Raw genomic sequence first — 16595 nt, forward strand, 5'->3', positions numbered from 1 at the left:
GGGAGAGGGGAACCCTATGAAGGACTGCGCAGGGAGTTAGGGTCTCCATCCTTACAACAAGGATAAAAAGGTAAGCAGTGGCTCCGGGCAGGAGTCCCGTCTGTGTCACCCTCTGGGGAGGATGGAATCTGGAGCTAGAATTCCTTAGAGCTAGAGATGCTTCCAGGGAGTCAGCAGTCTTGTCTCCGAGTATGGGAATGCTCAGCTTAGTGAACCAACACTAACCTGAGAGTCAAGAGACTTGAATTCTAGTCCTGCTTTCTATCACCGATGAGCAGTGTGACCCCAGGAAGGCACTTCCCTTCTCTTGCTCTCACACTCTGCATTTATAAAAGGATGAAGCTGGATTAGAAAGTCCAAGTGTGATTCTGAAATAGTATACCTTTATTTCTGGCAGTTCCTTTCCTCTGTCTAATCCAGTCAGCTGCTCAGTGATCCCTCCTCAGCTCGGAGAGGTCTATCTTAGGTCCCGTTCCCTGGGGGCCTAATTCATGGCTTCTGATAAACCAATGACGATATGATTTCCAAGATGAACAGTTTTTGATGGTACTTCCTCACCCCAGGCACAAAAATGGCTTATATTTAGATAGCACTTGAACATGAAATCCTTAATAGGCAGTGGTTCTTCACAGTAACCTTTCGAGACAGAGAAATATGAACTTTTATCTTTGTTTTATTGATGAGACAGGCACAAGAAAAATGACTTGCTCAAAGTCACACAGTACAAATATATGGGTGTTCGATTGAAAAGATCCTTGTGATTTTTTTTTAAAAGGGAAAGAATCTTTCACACTCCAAAGGAATTCATTTATCAAGGTAGGATTTCTCTTTGTGGGGGATATAGTTTTGGTCAGTGAGCTTACCTCATCAACAAAATAGATTAAATCTCTTGGCCAGGTAGTGGCTCAGAACAATTTAAAATGAGGCAAATAGACAGTACTTGTTCTCAACAAGCTTATGATCCAGTGGGAGGTAATACAAAAACCACACAAATAACAGTTATTCAAGAGAGAATGTAAGAAATAGATTGTATCATGGGAGCATAGTACCAAAGAAAGGGTTCTGGCTCTGGAAAATTAAGGAGATTGGACTTGGTGGCCATCAAAGTCCCTTCCACTCTAAAACCTTTCAATTCTAAGCTTCTTTCCCTGTAAGACGGAGTTGGACTGGATATCTCTATGGTTCCTTTTTAGATCTAAAACTAACCTAGGCCACCTAGTACCAAAATTTATTTTTCAGAAGAGTGAATTTGCACTGAAAGTTCCTGAAAGATCACACATGCTAGCAATGTTTAGATGAGACATTTGGCAAGATGGGTCCAAGTCTGGACTAGGTAAAATGGATCCTTTTGAATACCAGTTTCAGATCAATTCTCCAAAACTTTTGGATACCCACTCTACATTCAGTTCTCTTCCTATGATAGCATTCTATATCAAAGGGAACAGAAATGGACAAAAGCACAGAGACAGAAGAGCCTAGAAAGTGCTTAGGGAGCAGTAATGGATCCATTTTTGCGGGAGGATAGAGCACCTTGGGAGAAGTGCAGCGGAGGTTTGGAAGGATAGATTTGGGCCATTGACTAGAATACCTTAGATTCCAGTCTTACAGGCAGTGGGGAGACACTGAAGCTTTCCGAGTACTGGGGTGAGTTTGTAGTTCAGTGCTTTTGAAGATTATCCTGCCATTGGTGTATAGGATGAATTGAACCAGGGAAGATCCATGGCAAGCCCACCCAAAAGGACATCGTAGCAATCCCACAAGTGAGAGGTAATGAGGACTTGGATCATGCTGGTGGCAGTGGGGATGGATGGGAGAGATATTGCACAGATGTAATCTGCACAGCTTGGCAATGATTGGCTATGGGGAAATAGAAAGACAAGAAGGAGTCAGAGAAGATGGAGGAGGTTTCTGGTGACTGGTACCATTAGCAGACCTAGAGAAGGCAGGGGGAAGGTTTTGAGAGGGAAGGTGAAGAATTTGGCTTGGGACAAACTGAGTTTGGATATTCTCAAGATCTTTGTGAAAATATAGCTGGAAATGGGGCCAGAGCTTGGGACAGGGGTTGGGGCTGGTGATGTGATTAAGGCGATCATCTAGTTGGAGGGAGCAGTTGGAAAGCTTTGTCAACAGAGACGGAGAGAGGAAGGCAGAAGGCTCAGACTGGGGAGGGGCGGGGAGCAAAAGCTTTGCCTTTTGAGGGAAGGGGGTAGTGCTCCCTCTGGTGGTCAGAGTCAGCAAATACATTCCCCATCAGTTTTCTCTCCCATCTCCGACCTCCTCCCCAACTTTTATTTCCTCCCTGAAGAAAGGGGCCAATTGCAACTACTAGTTTTTTACAATTTTATTTATAACAATATCTGTGTTATTTAGTTGTAAAGGAATTCAGCAAAAATTATTAAAACGTTCATATCCCCAAAACAGGGGCTGCCCATTCCTTCCTAGGAGTGCCCCAGGATTTCCTCAGCCACCCTGAGGAGTGCGGAGGGGCTGTTTCCCAAAAAATTCCCAACTGTGGGAGCCACAGTGATGGGAGGAAGGGGGTGTCTGGGACAGGGGGAGTTCTGTCTGGGATGGGAGGCCAGGGGCAGGATGTGACCACCCCCAAATAAGACTAGGAATAAAATTAGCTTTGATTTTGGCTGGAAGTGCCCCATTACCCCAAGACTGTAAATGTTTCCTCCTCCCTCAGATTAGCCCTTGGGGAACTGCAGGCCAGGAGGAAAGAGTGGATTTCCTCAACAAAGTGTCTCGTACAGGGCGGGATGGGGTGGCAGCTTCTAACTCTCCCCCACCCTAGGACAGTCTGGTGGGGGGGCAGTGGAGGAGAGACACCTTCTCCCCTTCTGGCCCCATGTCTGAGCTGCACAGACCCCCAGAGCTCTCCCTGCCCCTCACCCCGGAAGGCAGCATTGGGGGGGGGCAGAGGAAAGGGAGGGAGGACAACGGAAAGGAGATAACACTGCTCGCTCGCTCGCTCGCTCACTCACATATAAAAAGTAATTCCTTCATTTTTACATTTATACATCGGCCAGGGGGCCGGGTTTGGGGAAGGTGGAGTACTCAGGTGAGGAAGGGAAAGTTTAAAAGGATTTTTCATGGTAGGGGGAAAGGTATCTCTGGAGTCCAGGCTGGGGTGGGCAGGGCCCCCTATGCCAGGGGGTCTCCCAGCTCATCCTCAAGCCCCCGGCCTAGCAGTTCCCGCTTCTCATCGGTGCTGGCCAGTGAGTGTCGGCTACCATGGCCACCCATGTACAGGGTAGCATACACAGGGTTCGTGAAGTTGGTAGGCTGTGGAGAATAGAAAGGAATCACATAGATACCCTTTCTGCCATGTGCTGACCACCCTGAGCCCCTCCCCACTTCCCACCCCTACCCTCCAAATCTGAGTTCCCTCGGCTCTGTCTCCCCATCTTCTGTTCGTTAGCCCCTGTCATCCCCAGATCCTGACATCCCCCCCAGGAGGCCACCTGGGCTTCTCCCCACTTCTCCTTGTCCTTCCCCCACTCCTGCCTACCTTATCAGGATCCAGGGCAAAGTCAGCATCCAGCAGTCCCCCAACATCATCTGGCTCCCCACCTTCATACATCTTGTATGTGGGGTTCCCGATCTCTACATTCATGGCTCCGTTGGTCATTCGCTGGTGTTGGAAACCCTTGGCCCTGGGGAGGGGGAGAAGGACAAAATGCAACAGTGTCGGAAAAAGGAGATTCTGATGTGATGAGGTCGCTGGCAAGGGGATCCTCAGGAAAGGAAGCCATTGAAGGACTTTGGCTGTTAGCCCCCAGGGGTCTGATCCCCACGGCCTCCTCCCTAAATGAGGCCCTTCTAACTCACCCACGGATTCGATGCTTGTACCAAAAGACAGTTCCGGCCACCAGAAGCAGCAGCAGTAACAGCAAGAGCGGGATGAGGATGGAGGCTATACCTGCAGGAGGGAGGAAACGGGTGGGGCTGGGAGGGGCCAGCCACTCTTCGTAGAGCCCTCTCCCGTTGTCCCTGCTGTCACTGAGGGCAGGCAGCGTGACCACTTGTGGGGGACTCAGCAGCGTCGGGTCTCCCCCCAACTCTGATTCTGCCCCATTCAGCAGCAGGCCCTGCTGCCTCCCCTCCCCCCACCCCCACCATATCCCCCAAACCTACGTCCAGGCTGTGACTGGTTGACTGACTGCTCACACCGGGGGCCAGTATTTGGGGAAAGGCACCTGGGAAGGAAGGAGGGACAGGAGTGGTTGACTTTCCCCAGAGCAAGCTCTGTCTAAGGATGTGGAAGAAGGGTCAGGTATGCCTCGGGGGCAGATGAGTGTGGTCAGGGAAGGACCCTCAGGAGACCCTATCAGCTCCTAACTCACTGGCACTCTGGCATCTGTTTGCTGTTCATGGTACAGGAGCCTCCATTGAAGCAGTGACCGTCGCAGGTGAGGCAGCTGGGGGCTATGCGGCCATCAGAGCAGCTGTGGAAAGGAAGGCATTGGCTAGGAAAGGCCGGGGGCTGCACTGGGGATGGGGCGGCCAGGATGGGGCCGGGGAAGGCAATGGCCCAAAGCGCTCCCCTTCACTCACTTGCAGGTGACTTCCCCACTCTGCCTGAGGATAGAGCAGCTCCCATCCAGGCAGCGGCTGCACTTGTCCACCTGGCACTGTGGTCCCTCAAACTGGCTGGTGCATCGGCACAGCTTGGTGCCGTCGGAGGCCATCTGGCACACCCCTTGGTTCTCACAGTAGTCAAAGCATTTCTCTGTCAGGGTCAGGGTCAAGGGAGGGAGTGGGAGAGGAGGGGAGAGATCAGCCCCACGGCTGGCTCCCTCCTCCCAGGGTCTGAGAATCTCCCCACAGTGCAAACCATTCCTTCCCCGCTAGCAGCCTTCTTCTGTGCTCCCCCTCGTGACCTTCCTCCCCTTCCGCCTCCATGACACTCTCATCTCCCCTCTGGCCATTTTCTCTGGCCTCCTCCCATCTCTGCCTTCTGGTTTCCTTCAAAGCCCAGCTAAAATCCCATCTTCTCCAGGAAGCCTTTCCTAGTCCTCCTAAATCTCAGTGCCTTCCCGTCTGACGTTCTCATTTATCCTTTCTGTATCTTGAATGTACAGAGTTGTTTGCATGTTGTCTTCCCCATTAGAAACACTAACTCCTTGATTTTGTTCCTATTTTTTCCTTTCTTTCTGACCTCAGTGCTTAGCACAGCACCTGGCACATAGGAAGTACTTAATAAATCCTAGCTGATTTGAGTCCTTAATAGGACCCTTTGACTCAACCTAGTGCCCAGTGAGGTCATCACCCCAAGTTCACTAGGAGTTAGAAGGGACTTAGATCCACCTAGTCCAGTCTCCTGCTTGGACGAATACTCTTTTATAATATTTCTAAATTCTCCTTGAAAGCCTCCACTAACAGGGGACCTCATTATCACAGATACCCTGCTCTAATTATTCAAAAGGGCAGCTGGCTGGTACAGTGGATGAAGTTCTGGGCCTGGGGTTAGGAAGGATTATTTCCAGAGTTTAAATCCAGTCTTAAACACTTTCTGTGTGACTCTGGACAAGTCATGTAACTAATTGCCTCAGTTGCCTCATTGTAAAGTGAGCTGGAGAAGGGATGCAAATTTCTTCAGGGTCTGCCAAGAAAACCCCACCTGGGGTCATGAAGAGGAGATGACAAAAAGTATGGAAAGGTTCTTTCTTATCCAGAGCAGGAATCTGCCTCCTTATCACTGGGTGATACTGGAAATGAACCCTGTCCCCAGGCCGAGACACTGGTTCCCAGTGCTTTCCTCCTCCTGGCAGCCCCTCATTACCCCGCCGTATGCCCCCCCCAGAAGCGGAGGGCACTTACTGAACTGGCAGCGGTCTCCCAGGAAGCCTGGCGGGCAGCGGCACTGAGGCTGGTTGCCCTGATTGACGGAGCAGGTGCCGTTGTGGGTGCAGTACCCGGCACACACTTGCTGGTTGCACGTGGGGCCCGTGAAGCCCGTTGGGCACCGACATGTGGGCATTCCTGAAAGGGGAGGAAGGGGACAGATGAGACAGAGCACCAAGAGAAGGAAGGAGTGAGGGAGTCGAGACAGAGAAAGGGGGTAAGTGGAGCCTGAGAGAAAAGGGGGAAACAGAAAGAGGGAAGCGGGACAAAGAGGGAGAAAAGGAGAGGGGAGGGGAAACTGAGGCAGAGAAAGACAGTGAAGCAGCGAGAGTGCCCCCTACCTGAGGGGGAGGCAGCACAGGTGCCCCCGTTCTGACAGTACTGCCAACACTGGTCCAGTTCACACTTGTCGCCTGTGTAGCGAGGCTGGCAGCGGCACTTGGGCTGGCGTCTGGCATTGAGGAAGCAGCTGCCCCCATTGAGGCACTGCAGGCTGCAGGTGCCCGGCCGGGGGGCTGTAGGAGACAGTGGTTAAAGGTGTCACAGGGCTTCCTCCCACAGGTGTGGGGCACATAGAAACAACTTCTCCCTCCCCCTCTTCTTAGAGGGATCCACAGGGAATCCGGGACACTGGGCAGGCTCGGGGATGAGGGGACTTAGGGGTCACAAGGCAAAAGGTATTTGTGGAGGACGTTGGAATTGGGGGGAACCCAGAGCGTCAAAATGACTGGCTGTGATCCTAGATCTGGCAAACAAGGGAGAGGGGTCCTGGGGCTCGGGTTAGATACAAAAATCCTGGGTGCAGGGCATTGGGGGCTGATGGTCAGAGACGAGGGTCAGGGGCGAGGGATCCTGAGACAAGCACGTACCGTCTGGTGGAGGGGTAGGTGAGGGCAACAGGACACAGGTGCCATTATCGAGCCGCTTCCCATTGGGACAGGTACAGACGGGGCCACTGGGACTCAGAAGGCAAAGCCATTCACATTTCTTCCGGTCACAGGGGTTGGTCACTGCAAGAAGGACATGGTCAGAGTGGAAGTCAGAGATTCTCAGTGATGCTCCAGGACACCTAATGGCCCTCTGGATGCTCTCCCTTTTCTTCCAGATCTGCGTTCCAAGGACCCCCCTTCTCTTGGGACCCAGAATTCTTCTCCCGGCCATCTCCTTTCACCCCAAGATGCCCCATCTCTCCATGACTGCTTTCTCTTCCTATTCCACCCCGGAACTCCTTTCCTTCCCAGAACCCTTCAGGCCCAGGGCTCACCCCTCCATCTCTGCCCTGAGGAAATGCCCATTTCTCTGCTTTCACCCCCCCCACCTTCAGGCTGTTTGTGCTGATGATACAGGACCACGTCCGACGCGTGGCTCAGGCCCCCGGTCAGGTTGATCAAAGGACTGTGCCCAAATTTGTGGATCTTGAAGACCCGGTTGTTGATGTAAGTGACGCCATAGATGTAATCTTCAAAGACGTCGATGCTAAAGGGGTGACTCAGCCCTGTGAGGGGAGCCGGAAAAGGAGGTAAGAGCAAAGATGGAGATCAGTCTCCCCCCAGCCTAGCATCCCCATCCGCCTGCCGGCCCCGCCTCCTGGACAGGCCGCGGAGCACTAGCACCTCACCTTCATCATGGATGTGGTTTGGACATCCTGTATTGTCGCCTCCCCCTGACCTGCCTCCTTTTGATCTCCACGCCCCTCTTCTGCCAGACTTCCACGTCTCCTTCTGCTCCCCCCGCCACATTCAGTCACTCATCCAGCCCCGTCAAGTCTCCCTCAAAGCATCCTCCCGCCTTCCTTCCTCCTTCCTGCTCCCATCCCCAACACTAGTTCATTACCTAATATCTAGGTTGCAGCAGGAGCTTCCTACCTGTTTCCCCTTCAGTCAGTCTCTCTCCCCCTCCAATCTAGCCTGCATGAATGCTGGATTGATCCCCTGTTCAAAGATCCTCGGTGGCCACACAGGGAGGTACCAAACTCTTATGTCCGGCCTTCGAGGCCTCTTCGACTGGGTCCTGACTTACCTCACCGGCCTTCTCTCCGTGGCTCCCCTACATGTGTACGGTGCAGCCAAAGCCCACGGTACGCGTGCATTTGCGTGCCCAACCACCTCTTCTTACTTTTGCTTTCATCACTACCTCCCACCTTCCTGTCTCTGTCTGTGGAAATCCTACCCACCCTTTGAAGCCAAACTTGAATGCCCTCTTGGTCACCCCAGCTGGAACGGATGTCTCCTCTCCCACCCCTCTGCATCACTCCTTATTGAGCACACCCTGCCCTGAGCTACTAGTGAACACGTGTCTCCCCTGCTGCACTCTAAGCTCCTCTCCCTCTCCCCAAAGGGCCTTGGACCGGGGCAGGGACACCTTCTGTGAAGGGCAAATCTCCTTAAGAGCCCCAAGAAGAGTCAGTCTGGAGGAGACGAATGGGAAGAAAGGCAAGGCACTTGAGGAGATGAGGAAGAGACGGGAGGGCTCCTGTGCCCTTGGGTCAGGGGTCCCCAAGGTTCCCGGAAAGGCCCTCACCTCTTTTGCTGTCAGCAGCCAGCACAGGGTCTGTGCCATTGAGCCGGATGCTGCCGATGATGGAGAGCTTAGCGTCGGCCCAGTACAGTCGCTCATTATGGTAATCCACCGCCAAGCCTGTGGGAGCACACCATGAAGAGAGCAAAGTGGTGCTGTCAAGGAAGGATTTCCCTCCATCTCCCAGGTACATAAACACATGCACGCAGAGGTTCTATCCTCCTCCCTTCACACACGGCTCTCTTCTCCAAAGGGCCTTTCCAAAACTAAACCCGCAGACACTTAACTGTTCAAACCAATGGGACAAAGCTGAGGTCCCTCCAACTTTCAAGGCCTCTGATCCACTGAATTCTAAGCTAGATAGAGGGCTTCCACCTTCCACCACCATGCCCAGGGCAGAATTCTCTTCCAGCTACACTACTTTGTGTACCTGTGGGCCACTGAATATTGTCTTGTACCAGGGTCTCCCTGAGGGTCCCGTCCATGGCAGCTGTCTCGATCTTTGGGTGGTTGCCCCAGTCTGACCAGTACATGGTGCTAGGGGAGAAGACAAAAGTGCATGATGGGGTATGAGCATTGGCTGTTTGTATGCAGTAGGAGCCTGTCAAAGGGGAACAAACAACTTAACCCTTAATGCCCCTCTTCTTTTTTAGAAAGTTAATTTAATGTCATTTCAAAGACACAATTTAAAGACCTTGTACTGATCAAACTGACTTGGGGAAGCCTTCTTGCTCAGGGATTCAAACTAGCGTCCTCTAAGGAGGATGATGAACCTATATGAAAATAAACTAGAAGAATCAACTCTTCGTCAGAGCCACTGATCTCTTCTGGGGCAACTAGGAAAAAAACCTTGATTTTGGAATCATAAAAATCTTCAACTGTGCAGTTAAGAAAGCTGATGAAAGGGCAGAAGAGAGTTCTTGAATGCCAAGTAGGGGCTACACAGAAACCATGTTGCAGATATCAGACAATTTTCATGATTGTTGACAGCTTGTAATTATTTAAAAAAAAAAGTTTCTCCACAGCCTTTGACTATTTATTTATAAAGGAAAGGCTCTTTATCTTTTATATGTAAATTCCCTATATAACTTGGAAATCATATTCTTATCAGAGCTATCTGATGCAAAGATTTTTTTAATCCTCTTTATAGTTTTTTTTCTTGTCCAACAGCATTGATTTTGTTCATGAAAACTTTAATTTTGCATAAGTTTGTTTTTACTTTTTATGAATTCTACCCCTTATATGGTTAAGAATCTTCCCCCTTCCATTCCCAGCCATGATTGTGAAAGATACTACATTATTTTTCTCTCTTATTTTGTGATGTAACCTTTTATATTTAAGTTGTACATTTATTTGAAACTTGTTATGGTAATGTGATGGCCTCAAATTAATTTCTGCCAGATTTTTCCAGTTTTTTCAGATGTTCTTGTTGAACAAGGACCTTTTCTTCCCAGTAGCTTGTGTCCTTGGATATATCTGGGCTGCTCTGTTCAAAAGCTTCTGGATTTTGTGAAAGTCTGATTTATAAAAGGCACTTTAACTAACGATTACTGAATGGAGAAGGGTCAAAGTATGATATCAGGGAAAGAAAGAGCTCCAGAATAAGCAGAGAAATCTTCCCTGAATCCAAGAAGTTAGCCTGGACAAAATACTGGGCATCCTCAGAGTTCGAAGTGGAGGGGACTTTGTTGCTGAAAAATCTAGATTCAGACCTGGAGAGGATCTTAGAAGTCATCTACTCTCACTCCATTGTTTTACAAATGAGACAACTTTGGCCCAGAGAGATCAAGTGGGGTCTACAGAAGTGGATGCTTTTGTGCAATGTCAGAGGTTTTCCGCAGCAAAGCTAAGATTTGAATCCTAATCCTTGAACTCTAAATTTAGCCCTCTTTTATACTAGACCATATTGTCTCCTGTAGCTGTATTTTAGATCAGCTTGGACTCTCTACCCTGACTCTTACTGTGGAGTAAGCAGTCCCCCAATTGGGGGATTTTTCTTGGAGAATTTTCTTTTTGTGTGCTTTTATTGTCTTTTCATTTCCCCCTTAATTTCTCTAATAAAAATATTTTTTAAAAAACCCTAGCCTTATATGTGAACCAAGGGAGAGGCTTAGTAGGTAAATGGGAAGACGGGGGTGTTTGAGGACTCCTGATGGTCGTGCTTGGAAGTAGCCATTAATTTTTCAATTCCAAAATTAGCTAGTAAATGAGTTTGGAGAAATTAAGTAGAAATCTGGGAGAAGGGAGGGAGAAAGAGAGATGCTAAGATTGCTGCTGAGGTCCTCTTCATCATTTCTCCCCGGATTCTCCACTCTGGCTCCTAGGTCTCCTTACCCTCGAAGCGGGTCCACCACAATGGCATGAGGCTCATCGATCATTCCCGATATGAGCGTCTTGCGGTTCTCGCCCTTCATCTGCGCCACTTCAATCACATCCCGCCCAGAGTCTGTCCAGTATATATTCCCTGCTACCCAGTCGATGGCAATGCCCCGTGGCATCTTCAGCCCTGAAATCTGCAAAGGGCATATGTATGTCCATGAGATGCTCAGTAGCCATCATCCCTTATCCAGCCCTCATCAGCTACTAGAGTGTAAGCTCCTAGAGGGCAGGGACTGTCTCATTTTTGTGTTTGTATTTCTGACAATCTGTACAGTGCCCGAAACACAGTAGACACTCAACAAATGCTTGTTATTGATTTATCGTCTAGCTGAGTCTTCTGCGAAGATCCTGTGCCCTATCTTTCCTTCTAATCCATAATTCTTAAATCCATCTATATGGGCTCACTTCTGAGTTTCTATTCTCCTTTTTCAAATGACTGACGATCACCTGAATTTTCTCCCAGCACCTCAAACTCAATACATTCAAAACTGAACCCATTATTTTCCTCAGACCTGCACTTCCTTTCAATTTGCTAATTTCTGTTGCCAGTAGCACCTCTGACTCGTGTCCTCCACTTCTGGCTCAGCTCTTCCAAGAAGTTAAACTTCACACTGACATTCCCTTCCATTCCTGATATTTCTGTGTGTGGTTTAATGATATGGGGGACATAGTGACAGTCAGGGTTTAATGTGGTACTAGATTGCTTTCTGTTTCATTGCAGGAATTTAGACCCTGGTTACTATGTACTTCAGGCCTTAGTTCCAAGGCACCCTTCTTGTTCTGATCCTGTCCCTTATCCACCCCAGGAGTTTCTCTTTTGATCCCCAACTGTACTTCTCATTTCTCCCACTCTTTTCAAACTGCCCTATATTCCACATTTTAGGAAAAACTTCCACCCACTAACATTGAGTGAATGATCCCGCCATCTCCCTTCCCTCCTGTCCTGCCAGTCTCCAGCCCGCTGCCATTCCCATGCCCTCACATTAAGGTGGGTGACACCCCCTTCTGTCTGGCGCCGGTGGCGGTTGGATGTGGTGGGGGGGGCTGTGGGTGGCAGGCTGCGGAAGGATATGGTGCCAGTGTGCCAGTTGGTCCAGTAGACTCGGCCAGCCTTGACGTGAACATCCATGGCATCGATGCGGACGCTCTCGTCACCCTGGAAGGCCTGCTCGTAGGCAGAGTTGGGATGTCCGGGAAACAGGCTTCGGATCTCATTGTCATCCGCAATGTATAGGACCTGGTATTCTGATCCTGAAGGGAGAGAGTTTGGGGACTTCTGGGTGTGTGTTGGGGCAGAGGAGGAAGGGAAGTCATTAGCAATAAAAGGGATCCTGGGGCTTTAACCCTGCTTAGGGGGTACATACAAATCTGGCTTCAGGCATAGTATTTTGTAAAAGCCGAGCTCTAAAGCTGAAGGATGGACTCAGAGGCCATCTAACTGAAACCCTCTTTAGAACATATGTCTTGCTCAAGGTCACAAAGACATTAAATTGTAGATCCAGGATTCGAATCCAGGTCTTTTGACTCCAAATCCAGAATACTCTCTGTTGCATTAGTTTCCATTTCTCATAATCTCCATAATCTGCCCTCCCCTCACTGAGAACTAGCCAGCTTTTTCTAGCTCAAACCCTCCTCTTCAATCATCTTGGCCTCATTCCTGCCAGGACCCCTTTCCTCATGACGTTCTGTACCTGAAGACCTTCCCTCCTGCATTGACATCCATAGTATTTCAGGACTTGCCTGGAGAGTCTCCTCCCATGAAGCCTTTCCCACCGACTCCTGCCCCCAGTGAGCCCTCATGCTGACTCTTGGGGCCCTGGGCCACCCAGTGAATTCTGCAATTCTGCACTCGGCCAAATGCTGTTTGCCAGTTGTCTCCTTTCTATGCTTAGGGGTCTTGCCTCCCATTAAATGTCTCGAACATGAGGGGCTATATACACCTCGGCCCTAGTTTTGGAACTCACAGCCCAGAGCTGAAGGCTGAGCACACAGCCGACCCTGATAAACATTTGGTGAGTCCTCCTGCACCTGGTTCTCTGAGCCAGGGCAGCTGCTAAGCTCAGGAGGGCCAGGGAAGGACTGCAGCATCCCCGGCCTATGTTCCCATGTCCTCCCCAAGACACGGCCCCCCGAGCGCCCGTACCTTCTGCCTTGCAGGTATTATGCACCTTCATGAAGTTCCGAGCGCAGCTGCAGAGGTGGCTGCCCTTGGTGTTGTTGCAGAGCTGGGAGCAGGTCCCGAAGTTCAGACACTCATTGATGTCTGCAGAAGGGGGGGGGGTCAGCAGGGCACGGGGGGTTCCCCAGAGCCCTGCCTTCTGCCCAAGGGCCAGGCTCCCTCACACCTCCCCCACGTGGCCCACCTTGGCAGCCTCGCTGGCCGGGTACAGTGTGGAATCCCGGGCGGCAGGCACAGTACACAGCTTTGGGGCTCTGGATGCAGCGAGCCTCGTCCCCACACACGCTCCCGTTCCCAGCACAGCTGCTCAGCTTTGGGTCTGGGGGAGGAAAAGCCATTGGGGTCTGCCTCCCCGGGCCTCGGGTATCCAGCTTCCCTGCCCTACCCCCACCCTCAGACAGGGTGGGCCCCTGTCCCAGCCCCCTCTCCATACCAGGGCTGCAGCCTTCCTCATCCGAGCCGTCCTCACAGTCATCAAACATGTTGCACCGGAGCGTGGCAGAGAGACAGCGCCCATTCCGACAGAGAAACTGGGCTTTCTTGTCCTTGCAGTGCGGGGACTGGGCCGTGGGGGGCTCTGGGGGATGGGGGAGGGAAGGATTCAGGAGCCAAACCTCAGTCTGCTACACGACCCCCCCATCCATCTATTCTCCTAGTGCAGCCTTGCCTTCTCCTACTCTGCATCCCCCTCTCCCCGCTACCCATTCATCCCACACCTGGGACTTAGCCCAGCCGAGAAGGGTTTCCCAGAAGCCCTCTCACCACAGTCCTCCTCGTCGGTCCCATCTCCGCAGTTGTCTGTGCCATCGCACTGGCGCCCGATCCACAGACACACCCGGTCGTTCTTACATCGGAATGGCCTGTTGGGGGGGCACTGGAAGCGCGCTGGAGGGAGAAATGGAGCGGGAAGGCCCTGGGTGTGGGTGGGAGTCAGGGACAAGGTAGGAAGCCATGGATGGGCTGGGGGGGGGGGCGGGGAGCCAGGGATGAGCTGGGAAGCCAGAAATGAGCTGGGGAGCTGGGGATGGGCTGGGGGGCCCAGGGAGCAGGAAAAGAGCTACAAGGCCCAGTTCCGCCGCTGAAAGGGGCGGAGGGACACCACACCCTTTGCCCACCAGGCCCCCCGCTGGGACAGCATGTCCCATTCCTCTGGTCCCCTCTCCCCCAACCTCTGTGGATTTCCCAAGCTCAGTCTCACCACACTCCTCCGGGTTCTCGTCCGAGTTATCTCCACAGTCATCCTCCCCGTCACACTTCCAGGCCAGTGGTTTGCACAGGGTGTTGTTACACTGAAACTCATCCAGGGGGCAGGTTCGTACTTTGGGGAAAAGTGACGGGACAGAGGGTTAGATCTGGTTGCTGCTCTAGGTGCCCTTTTTTAAAAGAGATAATCAATAAGAGTCATAAGACCATAATGCTTTCAGAGCTAGAAGGGCCATCTAGGACAACCCAAGAGCCCAAGCCCAGACCTCTGCAGATGAGGAAGAGGAGCCCAGGGCGGGCAGCTGGCTACACTGGAAATCCATCCTGAAAGCAAAGGCAGGTTGTGCCAGAAGGCAGAGACAAACGGGCGGGACGCACTAAGGGTGCCACAGCCCAGGGAGATGCAGGACGGGATTTCCGAGAATTCCTGGAATAGAGCACTGCACAAGCAGAGGGTTTTGGTACTGGCCCAGCTCCTGGAAGGACAGGAGCAACGGACGGATGCTTCCAGGAGGCCGTTAAGGACTTCCTCACAATCAGTCAGCCGTCGCGCGGCTTGCAGAGGTGGCGGAGCTGCTCAGGCTAAGGCTGGAGACCACTGCCAGGTGTGTCGTAGGGGACAGTGTTTGGGCCGACTGCGCAAGAACAGACCTCCTACCTTTGAGTTCTGTGATATCTCAGCTGAGCTAAGAACTTGGGGCCCATTAAAAACAAATCAGGTCCCTGCTCAGACAGCGTTTTACAGAGGAGGGAACTGAACCCAGGGATGGCGAACGGGTGCCTGGGATCCCGCAGCTCGGAAGCGTCCCCGGCAGGATCTGAACCCGGCTCTTTCTTTTGAACCACATGAAACCTGGGGCCTGTCCCGGGGACTGGGCGCACTCTCTGGGGCCGGGCGCGGGCTGTGAGGAGGAGAGATCAGACCGAGGCTGCGACGAGGACCAGCCTGGACCAGCAGCACGGAGGGAAACGAGCGGTTCCCGGCAAGCTGATCCGGCTCTTCCCGCCTGTTCACACCGTGGAAAGCAGAGTGGGCCGACAGGAACGAAGCCAATTAAGCCTGTCAACGACCTGCACCGTCGCCCCCGTAAGAAGCGTAGCTGCGCGCCCTGTTGACGCGACTTGCATTTGTGGAGGAGAAGGGCTGGGGGTGGGTGAGGCCTGAAGCCCAGGCTCGGCCTCCGAAGGGGAAAGGCCCTGTCTGTCTGTCTGTCCGCCCAGGGAGGCCGGGCTGGGGGAGGAGACGGGCTCTCTGGCCCTTGTCCGTGGGACGGGGGAGGCGCGGCTCCCTGGGAAGCCAGAGCGGGCCCGCCCTCGCCGCTCACCCCCGGTGCTGCAGGCCTCCTCGTCGCTCCCGTCCATGCAGTCAGCGTCCGCGTCGCAGCGCCAGCGCAGGGGGATGCAGTGGCCGCTCTTGCACTGGAACTGATCCATGTCACAGCGGGGGGTGCAGTCTTTCTGTGGGGCGGGGGTGGTGAGAACGGGCGTAAGCGGCCTGGCCGGCAGGGCCCGGGGCAGAGCAGGGCCGGCTCTCGCCCCTCTGCCCCGGGCCCCCTCCTCTAGTCCCCAGGCGCCGTGTCGGGCTGTTCGTCCAGCCGCTCCCCACCTCATCGGAGCCGTCGGCGCAGTCGTGGTCCCCGTCGCACTTCCACCGTCCCGCGATGCAGCGGCCATTGGCGCAGGAGAACTCGCTCTCAGAGCAAGGCCGGGGGGCTGAGGGAGGACAGACACCCAGGGGATGAGCCTGAGAATTCAGGGGACCCGTCCGTGTCCCTCGGCCCCACAGCCAGGCTGCCCTAGGACTCAGAATCCAGCCGGGCCACGGCTACATCTGCGGAGGGCAGGGGGCGGCCCCCCAACTCCCAGGGAGAGCTGCCGGGGCACCCCCCCTTCCCTCGGGGGAGAGATGGTGGAGTTGGGGAGGGAGTCACAAAAACAAGCTCTGGGGGCCACGGGAGTGGGCAGAGAGACAGCACAGGGGAGGGGAGAGAGAAGGAAGGCTCCTGGGGATGGGCAGGAAGGTATCTGGGAACGTGGGGGGCATTAGAGACACCTACCTCTGCAACCCCAAGAGGACAGTGTGAAAATGGAGAGAAACATGAGATGAGGTGAAATGGCACAAACTGAAATACACAACATGGAGCTGGAGGAGGTGAGGGGGCTGGAGGCCTCTGACCCCGCGGGGACGGCTACCCTGACACAAGCTGGGTGGGCACGCAGGGGCTCTGCAAGGGGGCCCGCCTGTGGCGCTGGCAGCGGGGGGGGGCGGGCGTGCTCTGGAATGGTGGGTCTGGGGGGGCACATACTGCAATTCTCCTCATCTGAGTTGTCGCCACAGTCATTGTCGTAGTCGCACTGCCAGCGGCCTGGGACACAGCGGTTGTTCTTACAGCGGAACTGGTAGGGCTCGCAGGTCCTCTCGTCTGCGGAGGGAGTGGGGAACACAGGGGTCAGAGGGGAGGGTCAC

The 16595-nt window shown here is 53.0% G+C and overlaps 1 protein-coding gene across 1 annotated transcript in view; it reads right to left on the bottom strand.

Moving 5' to 3' along the window:
• Window positions 1-655: 655 nt before the first annotated feature.
• LRP1 (LDL receptor related protein 1) overlaps window positions 656-16595 on the bottom strand; it is a 111195-nt gene continuing 95255 nt past the window's right edge. Inside the window, exons 68-89 of the mRNA XM_051961460.1 lie at window positions 16435-16551; window positions 15735-15841; window positions 15454-15586; window positions 14124-14243; window positions 13688-13810; window positions 13359-13502; window positions 13110-13244; window positions 12890-13009; window positions 11729-11997; window positions 10702-10880; window positions 8798-8904; window positions 8371-8487; window positions 7169-7345; window positions 6720-6860; window positions 6192-6365; window positions 5827-5988; window positions 4561-4735; window positions 4350-4451; window positions 4141-4202; window positions 3835-3925; window positions 3515-3659; window positions 656-3288 (exon numbers count right to left, since the gene is read on the bottom strand). Coding sequence (XP_051817420.1) covers window positions 3148-3288; window positions 3515-3659; window positions 3835-3925; window positions 4141-4202; window positions 4350-4451; window positions 4561-4735; window positions 5827-5988; window positions 6192-6365; window positions 6720-6860; window positions 7169-7345; window positions 8371-8487; window positions 8798-8904; window positions 10702-10880; window positions 11729-11997; window positions 12890-13009; window positions 13110-13244; window positions 13359-13502; window positions 13688-13810; window positions 14124-14243; window positions 15454-15586; window positions 15735-15841; window positions 16435-16551 — 3041 coding nt within the window. The 3' untranslated portion in view covers window positions 656-3147. The remainder of the gene's footprint in view (window positions 3289-3514; window positions 3660-3834; window positions 3926-4140; window positions 4203-4349; window positions 4452-4560; window positions 4736-5826; window positions 5989-6191; window positions 6366-6719; window positions 6861-7168; window positions 7346-8370; window positions 8488-8797; window positions 8905-10701; window positions 10881-11728; window positions 11998-12889; window positions 13010-13109; window positions 13245-13358; window positions 13503-13687; window positions 13811-14123; window positions 14244-15453; window positions 15587-15734; window positions 15842-16434; window positions 16552-16595) is intronic.

This window comes from Antechinus flavipes, chromosome 5 (assembly GCF_016432865.1).
Source record: "Antechinus flavipes isolate AdamAnt ecotype Samford, QLD, Australia chromosome 5, AdamAnt_v2, whole genome shotgun sequence".
NCBI lineage: Eukaryota > Metazoa > Chordata > Mammalia > Dasyuromorphia > Dasyuridae > Antechinus > Antechinus flavipes.